Below are 14,713 nucleotides of genomic sequence, written 5' to 3'. Positions count from 1 at the left end.
ATTTTTTTAGGTTCACCGCCAGGTTTTTATAGCGTTAGGTACCCCCATATACTACCCAATAATGGTTTTAACCCCCTGATTGCCCCTAGTTAACCCTTTCACCAGCGATCACAGTATAAGTGTCACTGGTGATGCTGGTTAGCCAGTTAGTTATTTAGGTTCCCCGTCAGGTTTTTATATAGCGCCAGGGACCCCCATATACTACCTAATAAAAATTTGAACCCCCTGATTGCCCCTAGTTAACCCTTTCACCACTGATCACCGTATAAGTGTTACGGGTGACTCTGGTTAGTTTGCTTTTTATAGCATCAGGGCACCCACCATTTATTACCCAATAAAGGTTTAACCCCCTGATCACCCGGCGGGTGATATCAATTAGGTTTTAGGGTCAGGGTCTGCGTCGCCCCAGGCAGCGCTAGGTTAGTGCCAGTACCGCTAACACCCACACACAAAGCATAAACCTCCCGTAGTGGTATAGAATCTGAACAGATCAATATCTGATCAGATCTATACTAGCGTCCCCAGCAGTTTAGGGTTCCAAAAAAACGCATTGTTAGCGGGATAAGCCCAGATAGCTGCTAGCACCTGCGTTTTGCCCCTCTGCCCAGCCCACCCAAGTGCAGTATCGATCGATCACTGTCACTTACAAAACACTAAACACATAACTACAGCGATCGCAGAGTCAGGCCTGATCCCTGCGATCGCTAACAGTTTTTTTGGTAGCATTTTATATTTAAATCCGGAAGGCAGTGCTTGGTTTTCGGGGTCCCGTACGTGGCTAGGCTCCCAAAATGTCCCCCACATGTGGTATCCCTGTACTCGGGAGAAGCAGCAGAGTTTATTTTGGGGTGTAATTTGACTTATGCCCATAGCATGTGTGAGCAATATATCATTTAGTGACAACTTTGTGCAAAAAAAAAAAAAAGTTTGTAATATTCCTGCAACTTGTGGCAAAATATAAAATATTCCATGGACTCAACATGCCTCTCAGTAAATAGCTTGGGGTGTCTACTTTCCAAAATGGGGTCATTTTGGGGGGTTTTGTGCTATTTTGGCATTTTATGGCCTTCGAAAATGTGATAGGTAGTGAGGAGTGAAATCAAAAATTTGCACCCTTAGAAATCCTGAAGGTGGTGATTGGTTTTCGGGGTGCCGTGCGCGACTAGACTCCCAAAAAGTCCCACACATGTGGTATCCCCATACTCGGGAGAAGTAGCCGAATATATTTTGGGGTGCAATTCCACATATAACCATGGCATGTGTGAGCAATATATCATTTAGGCTAGGTTCACACCGTAGCGATGCGGGAACGCCGCGAATCCGCGGCGTTTTCCCGCATCGCATGCCTCCCGCCGGCAGTTCACACTGCCCTATGCGGACTGCTGGGAGTGTCAATGAAATGACCCAGATCAGTCCGCATATCGCAGTGCGATCTGCAAACTCGGACAGGAATCGGATCGCATGGTGTGAACACCCATGCGATCCGATTCTGCTGCGGACCAAAAAAAGGGTCCCGTGCGAGTTTGCGGCGGGTGCGATGCGAGTTCAGCCATACTATCTGTATGGCTGAACTCGCATCGCTACAGAGATCGGATGCGATTTGCACTGCAGTGCGGTGCGAATCACATCCGGATCTCCCACCCGCAGCGGTGTGAACCTAGCCTTAGTGACAACTTTTTGTAAAATTTTTATTTTTTTTTGTCATTATTCAATCCCTTAGGACAAAAAAAATAAATATTCAATGGGCTCAACATACCCATCAGCAATTTCCTTGGGGTGTCTACTTTCCAAAATGGGGTCATTTGGGGGGGGGGGGGGGTTTGTACTGCCCTGCCATTTTAGCACCTCAAGAAATGAGATCGGCAGTCATAAATTAAAAGCTGTGTAAATTCCAGAAAATGTACTCTAGTTTGTAGACGCTATAACTTTTGCGCAAACCAAAAAATATACGCTTATTGACATTTTTTTTACTAAAGACATGTGGCTGAATACATTTTGCCCTCAATGTATGACTAAAATTTAGTTTATTAGATTTTTCTTATAACAAAAAGAAGAAAATATCTTTTTTTTTCAAAATTTTCGCTATTTTTCCATTTATATCGCAAAAAATAAAAATCGCAGAGGCAATCAAATACCATCAAAAGAAAGCTCTATTTGTGGAAAGAAAAGGACGCAAATTTCGTTTGGGTGCAATATTGCATGACCGCGCAATTACCAGTTATAGCAGCGCAGTGCGAAATTGGAAAAAGACCTCTGGTCCTTAAGGTATTTATTGGTCCGGGGCTAAAGTGATTAAATGTCTTTGTTTTTCCAAAAATTTTGACAAGCAGTTACAACTTCAAAAACCTGCCATGCCTCTTACTAAATACCTTGGACTGTCTACTTTCCAAAAAGGAAACATTTGGGGGTATTTGTACTTTCCTGGAATTTTCGGGCTCAAGAAATGAGATAGGATGTCAGTACAGCAGGAGTGATCAATTTTCAGATATATACTATAGTTTGTGGACTCTATAACTTCCCTACGGACTAAATAATATACACTGATTCGGGTTATTGTCACCAATGAAATGTAGAACACATTTTGGCCAAAATTTATGAAGATTATTTGTTTACAAAATGTTATAACAGAAGCAATTTTTCTTTCAAAATTTTCTGTCTTTTTTCATTTATTTAGCAAAAAATAAAAAACCCAGTGGTGATTAAATACCACCAAAAGAAAGCTCTATTTGTGGGAACACAATGATAAAAATATCATATGGGTACAGTGTTACATGACCGTGCAATTGTCATTCAAAGTGTGAGAGCGCTGAAAGCTGAAAATAGGCCTGGGCAGGAAGGGGTAAAGTGTCCGGTATTGAAGCGGTTAAAGGAAATTTGTACCAAGAGAAATATATAGGGTGTCATTGCAAATAGAGGGCTGGCTTTACATTCTACATTTTCCTGTAGATTTACCTTCAACTATGTAGTACAAGGATCTGCCTGATTACATACAAATTAGAAGCGTTTAGGTTTGACCTCATCAGGGGCGGATCCAGAGTCTAATCTCGGGAGGGGCACTGCTATAAAATATGTTTTTTGGGGGGCAATTTATATGGGAAATGGCTGGTATTGGCGCTTCAATCATTACGGCACCATGGTTGTTATGGTGTCAGGATGATTGAAGCGCATTATTTCTATTAATACATTGTAATATAAAATTAAATGGTTCAACTCACCATATTGCACAATCAGTGGGAGCCCTGAGGATGTCACTTGCCATGTCGCCTGCCACCAAATGTGGATTGTCACTTGTCACCAAATGCGGATTGTTACTTGCCACGTCACCTGCCACACATTGCGGATTGTCACTTGCCACGTAGCCTGCCACACATTGCAGATTGCCACTTGCCACGTCACCTGCCACACATTGCGGATTGTGACTTGCCACGTCACCTGCCACACATTGCGGATTGTCACTTGCCACGTCGCCTGCCACCAGATGCGGATTGCCACGTAGCCTGCCACACATTGCGGATTGCCACTTGCCACGTCACCTGCCACACATTGCGGATTGTCACTTGCCACGTTGCCTGACCCACATTGCGGATTGCCACTTGCCACGTCACCTGCCACACATTGGGATTGTCACTTGCCACGTCACCTGCCACACATTGCGGATTGTCACTTGCCACGTTGCCTGCCACACATTGTGGATTGCCACTTGCCACGTCACCTGCCACACATTGCGGATTGTCACTTGCCACATTGCCTGCCACACATTGCGGATTGCCACTTGCCACGTAGCCTGCCACACATTGCGGATTGCCACGTCACCTGCCACACATTGCGGATTGCCACGTCACCTGCCACACATTGCGGATTGTCACTTGCCACGTCACCTGCCACACATTGCGGATTGCCACGTCACCTGCCACACATTGCGGATTGTCACTTGCCACGTCACCTGCCACACATTGCGGATTGTCACTTGCCACGTCACCTGCCACACATTGCGGATTGTCACTTGCCACGTCACCTGCCACACATTGCGGATTGCCACTTGCCACGTAGTCTGCCACACATTGCGGATTGTCGCTTGCCACGTCACCTGCCACACATTGCGGATTGTCACTTGCCACGTCACCTGCCACACATTGCGGATTGTCACTTGCCACGTCACCTGCCACACATTGCGGATTGTCACTTGCCACGTCACCTGCCACACATTGCGGATTGCCACTTGCCACGTAGTCTGCCACACATTGTGGATTGCCACTTGCCACGTAGTCTGCCACACATTGCGGATTGTCGCTTGCCACGTCACCTGCCACACATTGCGGATTGCCACTTGCCACGTAGCCTGCCACACACTGCGGATTGTCACCTACTGGTGGTCTTTTGTTGGGTCCCAGAGTGAAGATAGGCAGCAGAGAGATGATGCAATCTCTCTGCTGCACACAGCTTCCTACACAGTGAGGGTGGAACTGGAGGGATGCAGGGCAGTGAGAGATGATGTCATCTCCCTGCTCCCCTGCCTGCTGGCTTCCTGATTGGCCAGCAGCCCTCCTAAGCCGCCCAGCTGCCCCCCCCCCCTCACCCGTCCACTCAGCACGGGTACCCGCGGAACCGACCGCGATTGGACCCGCGGAATCGGCCGCGGGTACCCTCGGAACCGGCCGCGATTGGACCCGCGAAACCGGCCCGCGGAACCGGCCGCGATTGGACCCGCGGAACCGGCCCGCGGGTACCCGCGGAACCGGCCCGCGGGTACCCGCGGAACCGGCCGCGATTGGACCCGCGGAACCGGCCGCGGGTACCCGCGGAACCGGCCGCGATTGGACCCGCGGAACCGGCCGCGATTGGACCCGCGGAACCGGCCGTGCTGTCATTAGCTGGCGGTATTCTCGGAGGGGGCAATTGACCCGTTGCCCCCCCCCTGGATCCGCCCCTGGACCTCATATTATATGATTTGGGTAAATCTAAAGGAAAGTTGTACAAGAAAATTGTATAGTGCATGGGGAGCCTTAGTTGCCTGGTATTGCTAATTTCTGAGTCAGTGACTGGGTACAGGCATGCACAGTGTGATCTGTGTATTTCTTCCTGGGCAGTGAAAAAAAAAAACTTTAAAACCCCTGGATCAGTATAGCAAGCAAGGAATGGGCATTTTTAGGAGATTACTTTTATTACGATTGTGAAAACAGTACAAGAGCAATGCACACAGCATCTACTGTATCAGAAAGTATTCCAGTGCAAGATTTTAATAAAGTGCTTTATGAAAACGAAATCTTGATTGGTTGCTATAAGTTACTAGACATCTTTGCACTACTTTATCATAAAAGGGCACTTCAGTCAACTCTTACAGCATCATGCAACATATAACATCAGGCAGAATTATATGGGCCTTATTTATACCCACAATGAAGTGGGGCAAGGTTAAAGTAAAACTATAAATAACAATAGACTAGAAATTGCGTCAACCTTAAATTATTGCTAATTTTTTCGGTAGCTGCCCCTTTGAGTGGACATCACACTTCAAAAATGTACAAACAAGTAAAGTAAGGCGCTACTCCTTATTGTTCGCAAATGTGAATGCAATTATTTGTGCCAAAAAAAAAAAAAATTCTGTTCATACCTACCTTATTGATGTAATGCAATAAAACAAATATAAACCAGCAATATATCACGTGTGCCATACAATAACTGTGCACACTTTTGTGTCCAGAAAAAATAAAATAAAATAAAAAAATGTTTATAATATATTTATATATATATATATATATATATATATATATATATATATATATATATATATATATATATATATATATATATATATATATATATATATATATATATATATATATATATATATATATATATATATATATATATATATATATATATATGTGTGTATAATAAAAAAATTGTATATATATTCTACTGTTACAGACCATAGGCTGTTTATTTGCTAGGTATTTTGCTTGTTATAGACATCTGTCAGTCTTGATTTGTATTCCTTAATATTGTAATAGTTTTGTATGTACAGCATTTTTGTATAGTAAAAAGCACATTTACACACTGTAGATGTCTCAGCTTCCTTGCTTATACCACAAAGTAACCTTGCTAGATAGACGCAAGCAAAACACCTTCTCTCGCTGTTGCTGCGGTAGAGGTGCAGGAAGGACGGGGAGGACGGGGAGGACGACAATGACAAGGTGTTGGTGCTGGATCCGGGGTAGGGCTCTTGGGAGGAGGCTGCGGCTGCCCCTCCGCCCCTCTACCTGGTGCTCCTCGCAGTACATGGCCCACAACTTCTCCTCCTGGCCAAACAGAAAGCACGTCCTGAGACCCGATTGGCCAGGATTCCCTGGCTAATCAGGTCTCAGGACCTGCTTCCCGATTGGCAGGGAAGAGAAGCAGGAAGACTATAGCGAATATTAAATTTGCTAATGTCACACGTGGGTGGGCTTGGGGCGCAGTGCTCTGTGCCCCGAGCTCACCCTTTTTAAAGCCAATTAGAGCCTCAGGCTCTAATCACGTGATAAAAAAAAACAAAAAAAAACAAAAAATGTAAATCAATGCGTCCGGCGCCCTGCATGGAGATTAGGGGTCGGGCACATGAATTGGGGGGGGGGGGGGGGCATGCCCCTTATGGGGTGGTGGTGGCCGCCACTGTCCTGTCCATTACATTATATGCAATTGACAGCGCTGAGGTTATGTGCTGGAGAACACAAAGTACAATATAAATACAGTTAGTCACCAGCTATTGACATTTAGGTGAACAATTGCTTGCTAGCAGCCCATGCCTACGTCACCCAGCTCTGTGCTATCATTTATAGAGGCAGCAAAGAGCAGCTTCTTATAAAAATGTTCCCACATTCTAAATGATTCCCTTGATGTAAAGTATTGTGTGTGTACAGCACAGCGTATCAACATAAGAAAATTTTCAGAATGAAAGCCAGTAATATATTATTAGGAATAAAGTGTAAAAAGTGAATTTTTCAGACTTACTTTATGTGGCAAGCGATAAAACCAGCAGCCTGGAACATTGACGTCACTGCAAGGGCCATTTCCATGGTGATTGGGCGCCGTGTCCTGACATTCGGGTTCCTGTACAGCAGGGAGCTCCTGTGGAGGTGAATAGGGTGTGGATTATATGTAATTACACACATACAGCACAATGGCGGTGGACAAACACTCCGGAATTGAAAAAGGCCCTTCCACATCTATACACTGAAGATGAATTAGCTGGAGCTCAGAGTTTAAAAGGGAATTATTCTAACGAAAAATGAACTGATCACAATGTAATCCTCAGCTGAGGATTATCCCCTATACAGTGCAATAATTCGTTGTGCATTGAGCTCTGGCCAGTTCATTTTCCCCTTTAAAAGCAAATCTGACGACGTCGGCTGAGAGCATCACAGTATTCCATTTGTTAAGAAGAAAATGCTCTTGTTTACCCCTCTGAAATTGGCTTTGCTTTGTCCAGAGGGCTCGATTTCCCTGATTTTGGAGCAAAACATTTTTTTTTTAATTGCTGCTTAAAAAGGGGAGGGCCAGCTGGGAATTTTTTTTTTTTTTAAAGTCAACAGCTACAAACACTGTAGCTGCTGACTTAATAAGCACACTTACCTGTCCTGGGTGCCTGTGATGTCGGCCGCCTGAGGCCGTCCATCCCTCGACTCTCAGGTCCCGGCGCCGCCATTCCAACTAAGGGAAACAGGCAGTGGAACCTTGCGGCTTCACTGCCCATTTCTTACTGCTCATGCGCGAGTCGCGCAGCGCTTTGTGAATGGGGCGCGTCGTGTTCTGGGACACACACACACACACAGTTCCCAGAACACACCGCGCCCCATTCACTAGAAGACGATGTAAGGAGGAGAAGACCGAAGAATACTGCGGAAGAGGCAGATTAGGACGATCTGCCTAGCAACAGGCATTTCTGGTAAGTTAAAAAAAAAAAAAAAAAAAATTTCCTCCAATTTTTTAGGCAATTTTTTATTTTTATTTTGCGTGGCCCTCCACTTTAACCACTTGCTGACCAGACCCTTTTCTGACTTTTTTTTTTTGCTAGAAAAATTACTTATAACCTCCAAACATTATACTTTTTTTAGAGGCCTTAGAGAATAAAATGGCAGTCATTGCCATTTTTTTATGTCACATGGTTTGAAAAAAAAAACACAAAATACAATGGATATAAAAAGTCTACACACCCCTGTTGAAATGTCAGGTTTCTGTGATGTAAAAAAATGAAAAATAATTTCAGAAATGTTTCCACCTTTAATGTGACCTATAAAAACTGTACAACTCAGTTGAAAAACAAACTGAAATCTTTTATGGGGGAGGGAGGAGTTCAACTAAAAAACGAAAATAATGTGGTTGCACAAGTGTGCACACCCTCCTATAACTGAGGATGTATTAAGCAATCACATTCAAATTCATGTTAAATAGGTGTTAGTACACACCTGCCATCATTTAAAGTGCCTCTGATTAACTCCAAATAAAGTTCAGCTGTTCCAGTAGGTTTTTCACATTTTCTTACACCCCTTTCACATCAGGGCGTTTTGCAGGTGCTATAGCGTTAGAAATAGCGCCTGCAATCCGCCCTAAAGAAGCTGCACCATTGTGTGCAGTGTGAAAGCCCCGAGGACTTTCACACTACAGCAATGTGCTGGCAGGACGTCAGAAAAAAGTCCTGCCAGCAGCTTCTTTGGAGCAGTGAAGGAGCGGTGTGTGTTTACCGCTCCTCCACCGCTGCTCCCCATTGAAATCAATGGGGCAGCGCTGTAATACCGCCGGCAAAATGCCGCTATTGCGGCGTATTGCCGGCAGTTTTAACCCTTACGCGGCCACTAGCGGGGGGGGTAAAAGCACCCAGCTAGCGGCCGAAATGCGCCGCAAATCCGGCGGTAAAACGCCGCTAAAAATAGCGGCGTTTTACCGCCAACGCTATGGGCGGTGCGGTGTGAAAGGGGTCTTAGACCTCTGTCACACTGAGGCAGTTTTCAGGTGTTTTAGTGCTAGAAATAGTGCCTGTAAAGCACTTGAAAACTTCCTCCCATGCCGCCTGAGTGTGAAAGCCCGAGTGCAGGGGGCGCTCCCAAAATGCCCCTGCCCATTGCAATGAATGGGCAGCACTTCCAAAGCGCCTGAAAAGCGACGCAACAATGGCGTTTTTAGCCTTTTTTTTTTTTTATAGGATAAAAGCTCCCAGCTAGCGGCCGAAAAGCACCGTATAAACATCGGTAAAGCACTAAAATGAGCGGGTGCTTTGCCGCTTACGCATGGGCGGCCCCAGTGTAAAAAGGGTCTTAGTCTTATCCTACACTAAAAGCCATGGTCCAGAGAGCTTCCAAAGCATCAGAGGGATCTCATTGTTAAAAGGTATTAGTCAGGAGAAGGGTACAAAAGCATTTCCAAGGCATTAGATATACCATGGAACACAATGTAGACAGTCATCATCAAGTGGAGAAAATATGGCACAACAGGGACATTACCAAGAACTGGACGTCCCTCCAAAATTGATGAAAAGACGAGAAGAAAAGGGAGACTGCCAAGAGGCCTACAGCAACATTAAAGGAGCTGCAGGAATATCTGGCAAGTACTGGCTGTGTGGTACATGTGACAACAATCTCCCATATTCTTCATATGTCTGGGCTATGGGGTAGAGTGACAAGACTGAAGCCTTTTCTTACCAAGAAAAACATCCAAACCGGGCTAAATATTGCAAAAACACATCTAAAGTCTCCCAAAAGCATGTGGGAAAATGTGTTCTGGTCTGATGAAACCAAGGTTGAACATTTTGGCCATAATTCCAAAAGATATGTTTGGTGCAAAAACAACACTGCACATCACCAAAAGAATACCATACCCACTGTGAAGCATGGTGGTGGCAGCATCGTGCTTTGGGGCTTTTTTCTTCAGCTGGAACAGGGGCCTTAGTCAAGGTAGAGGGAATTATGAACAGTTCCAAATACCAGTCAATATTGGCACAAAACCTTCAGGCTTCTTTTAGAAAACTGAACATGAAGAGGAACTTCATCTTTCAGCATAACAATGACCCAAAACATCCATCCAAATCAAAGGAATGGCTTCACCAGAAGAAGATTAAAGTTTTGGAATGGCCCAGCTAGAGCCCAGAACTGAATCAGATTTAAAATCTGTGGTGTGATCTGAAGAGGGCTGTGCACAGGAGATGCCCTCACAATCTGACAGATTTGGAGTGTTTTTGCAAAGAAGAGTTGGCAGAAATATTGCCAAGTCAAGATATGCCATGCTGATAAACTCAGAACCAAAAAGACTGAGTGCTGTAATAAAATCAAAAGGTGCTTCAAAGTATTAGTGTAAGGGTGTGCACACTTATGCAACCGTATTATTTTATTTCTTTATTTTTTCTTCCCTCCACCTAAAAGATTTTAACCAGTTGAGACCCGCGCTATAGCCGAATGACGGCTACAGGGCGGAACTCCTTTTACGGGACTACGTCTATTGACGTCGTCCCGTGCACGAGCGGCCTGCGCGCCCCCCTGAGGGGCGAGCGCAGCGCGCTCTGTGATCAGCGAGTCTATGAGACATATCCGTGCCCAGCAGTGCCGCCCATCAGTGCCCAGCCGTGCTGCCCATCAGTGCCACCTATCAGAGCCACCTATCAGTGCCCATCAGTCCCATCTATCAGTGGTACCCATCAGTGCCCCTTAGTGCCACCCATCCGTGCCACCCATCTGTGCCATCTTATCTGTGCCCATCTTTGCCCATCAGTGCCGCCTAATCTGTGCCTATCAGTGCCGCCTTAACTATGCCTATCAGTGCCCACCACTGAAGCCTATCAGTGCCCACCAATGCAGCCTATCAGTGCCCACCAATGCAGCCTATCAGTGCCCACCAATGCAGCCTATCAGTGCCCACCAATGCAGCGCACTTCAATGAAGGAGAAAAATGACCTGTTTGCAAAATTTTATAACAAACTATTAAACATGATTTTTTTTTTTTTTGCATTTTTTTTGTTTGTTTAGCAAAAAATAAAACTCCGAGCTGTAATTAAATACCACCAAAAGAAAGCTCTATTTGTGGGAAAAAAAATGATAAAAATTTCATTTGAGTACAGTGTTGTATGCCCGCGCAATTGTCATTCAAAGTGCATCAGCACTGAAAGCTGAAAATTGGTCTGGGCAGGAGGGGGGTTTAAGTGCCCAGTAAGCAAGTGGTTAATTTGTTGTTCAATTGAGTTGTACAGTTTATCGGTCACATTAAAAGGTGGAAAAAGTTCTGAAATGATTTATCTTAGTCTCATTTTTTACATCACAGAAACTTGACATGGGTGTGTAGACTTTACATCCACTGTATACACCAACTGTTTGGTAAAATATGAAAAATATAATGTTAGGCCGATTAAATAGATCCCTAACATGTAATGCTTTGAAATTGCGTACGCCAAACTATGCCGTTTAGAAATATCAATAGGTGACCCTTTAAAAATTTCTACAGGCTGCCAGTTTAGAGTTACAGAGGAGGTCTAGTGCTAGAATTATTGATTTTGCTCTGACATTCACGGCGATACCTCACATGTGTGCTACAAACATCGTTTACATATGTGGGCGTGACCTACAGATGCGTTAACCACTGCATGCAAACATGGGGATACTTTTTATTTATTTATTTTTTGAATTTTGACACTGTCCCTTTAAAAACAAATTTGATCACTTTTATTGCTATCGCAAGGAATGTAAAGATCCCTTGCAACAACAATACAGCATGTCCCCTAAAAGTCCCCAAATCTCTCCTCTACCCTCAACAGCAAAAGATCTTTTTTGCTTAAAAATAAATAAATAAAAAAAAAAAGAAAGAAGGTCTTGTTCACAGGGGACCGGAACCAGAAGTGACGTCATGACGTTGCACCTGACCTCTTAGGCCATAGAGCTGAACGGAGGCCATCTTTCCTTCGCTCAGCCCAGCCACCACCAGTGCCAGATCGGTTTCCAGAGCTACCGATCGCCGGGTTGAAAGCTGAAGGGTTTATCTGCAGAGGCCTGACATTGCACCCACAATCCACTGATCACGTGGGCAATGCGTTCCAGGATCCCACAAGAAAAAATATGTGCATTTATAAATTTTTCTTAAAAAGGTGAACATCTCCTTTAACCGCCTACTGACTCGCCACAGTTCATATACTGCGGCAGGGCGGCAGCTACAGGTACAGCAACTTGCTGGTATGTTGTGGCCTGTTCCTGGGTTTGGGTGCATCTTCGCCCTCCCACTCTCCTGTGATTTGACATATCGGGAATTTGTCAACAGATCCATAACGATTCATGGCCGGAACCCACTGATTGGCTGTGTCGAATCGGAGCCTAGAGCCCTGTGTTGATAAACAACACAGGGCTCTATACTGAGGGAATGATCACTTTGTTAGATGTGTAGCAGCACACAGTATACACATTAACACTGGTTAGGTACACCAGTGTTTCTCAACTCCAGTCCTCAAGGCGCCCCAACAGGTCATGTTTTCAGGATTTCCCTCAGATGAAGCAGCGGTGGTAATTACTAAGGCAGGGAAACTGATCAAATCACCTGTGCAAAATAATGGAAAACCTGAAAACATGACCTGTTGGGGCGCCTCGAGGACTGGAGTTGAGAAACCCTGAGGTACACAATGAACGTCTTGATTGCCCCTCAATGTTAACCCCTCCCAGCCAGTGTCATTAGTACAGTGACAGTTTATATTAATAGAACTGATCACTGTATTAGTGTCACTGGAAATGTCACCGTCAGTCAGTTCCCACAAAGCGTCAGTGTGAAATTGCCCACCGCACTATCACAGTCCCGCTTTACATCACTGATCCTAAAGCTGGCCATACACTAAGTAAATGCTTGAATGAACATTCATGCGAATATAAACATTTGTATGAAAATTCTCTGTACATTCGATGGCTTGACAAATGTAATGTCGTTTAAAACTACTTTAACTACCTGCAGTACCCAGTAGGGGCACGTTCGTCCTTCCCAGGCCTATTTTCAGCTTTCAGCGCTGTCACACTCTGAATGACAATTGCGCAGTCAAGCAACACCTGTACCCAAAACAACATTTTTATCATTTTTTTTGAAACAAATAGAGCTTTTTTTTAATGGTTTTAATCACCAATGGGTTTTTTATTTTTTGCTAAACAAAGGAAAAAAAAGAACAACATTTTTGGTGAAAAAAAAAGTTTTTTTTGCTAAACAAATGAAAAAAGACCAAAGAGCTGGACACTGATGAGGCTCCACTGATTGGCACTGACAGGCAGCACTGATGGGTACCGATTGGCAGCACTGGTGGGCACTATTGGGGCTGCACTGATAATCAGGACACTGATGATCAGTGCCCTGATTATCAGTGTAGATGTCCCTTGTATGGATTTTCCGGTTATTGGCTCTCCTCCCCTCAAGCGCTGTCAGAGTGACGACAGGAATGCCGATAACCGGCAAATTCTTCTTACTATGTAATCAGCTGTGATTGGACATAGCTGGTCACATGGTAAAGAGCCACTGTGATTGGCTCTTTACCCTGATCTGTGATCGCTGTGTCATAAGGACACAGCGATCACAGATCACTGCCGATGCACACTGCAAGGGGTGCATGGGCAGCACGATCACAGAAGGAAGGATGTCCATGAACGTCCTTCCGGCAATGTGAGCCTGCGCTGTAGCCTTCTTTCAGCTATAGCATGAGTGGAAAGAATGTATTGCGATTCAACTTTGAACTTATATCCACTAATATTATTAAATTGGAAAAACATTTTCTCTACCATTCCTTCAAATTTTCTTGTCACTGAGGTTGAAAACAAATATCCATTTTACACCTCTTATGTCTCAGCAGCCCATAGACTATTTGATTTTCTGTCTTTCTTTCCACCATGGGTGAAAGGAAAGAAAATCTCTAGATTCCCATATCAACACAGTCAGTTGTTGATGGGGAAATGCCTCCTGCAGCGCTATTGTGTTCTGCTGGTGGGGGGCACAGGGAGCCTTCCTGATCAGCAGAACACAAGGATTACCGCTAGCTATATCCGCCAGCAGTAATCACATGTATAAAAAAATCCGACAGGCTGATTGTACCCAAGTCGACCGATGGGTTGACTTGGTAAATCAGCCTGCCCATGCATGGATCGAATCTCGGCCAGTCCTTGCTGAACTGGATGAATTTTGATCCATGTATGGCCGGCTTTATAATATTGAACAAATGTTCTTGAAACTAAACATTTCAAAACAAAAATTCTACTATGTTTAGCCAGCTTTAGTTTTTTTATTGGGACAGGTTACACTGAGCTTCTAGAGAAATGCTTGCAGTCAGGCATGACATCGTCTCCTAAAGAAGGCCATACATGAACTCATTTTATTTCCTGCAACCACGGATTGCTTGATTCTCTCGATTCAAACCCTTCTTACAGAGCTTTTGTATTCTGACAGCAGGAGGTATTCCTGCTGTCAGAATTCAACGGTCACTGCCGGCTGCTATAACCGCTGGCAGTGATTGCGCAAACACACAACAGCCTAATTGTACTGAAGTCAACTGATAGATCGACTTCAGTAAATTTATCCTGCCCAAACATGGAGCGAAATTTGGCCGGTTCCTGCTGCACCGGCCGAATTTTGATCTGTCTTACATCTCAAAGGTTAAAAATGTTTTTTTTTCAAATTTGACTGCAAAATTGGAATACCCTTTAAGCTGCTCTAACCCTCTAGAACTCACTGCTCCATCGCC

At 44.5% G+C, this 14,713-nt stretch overlaps 1 protein-coding gene across 2 annotated transcripts in view; it reads right to left on the bottom strand.

The window, feature by feature from the left end:
- POLG (DNA polymerase gamma, catalytic subunit) overlaps positions 1-14,713 on the bottom strand; it is a 103,403-nt gene that overhangs the window by 37,126 nt on the left and 51,564 nt on the right. For both annotated transcript variants that reach the window (XM_077471246.1, XM_077471247.1), the window contains exon 12: positions 6,991-7,107. In XM_077471246.1, coding sequence (XP_077327372.1) covers positions 6,991-7,107 — 117 coding nt within the window. The remainder of the gene's footprint in view (positions 1-6,990; positions 7,108-14,713) is intronic.

Source organism: Lithobates pipiens, unplaced genomic scaffold, assembly GCF_037356315.1.
Source record: "Lithobates pipiens isolate NorthernLeopardFrog02 unplaced genomic scaffold, aLitPip1_a1.2 Scaffold_8, whole genome shotgun sequence".
NCBI lineage: Eukaryota > Metazoa > Chordata > Amphibia > Anura > Ranidae > Lithobates > Lithobates pipiens.
Note: the sequence above shows the minus strand (reverse complement) of the source record. Positions and strands in the feature narration are given on the sequence as shown.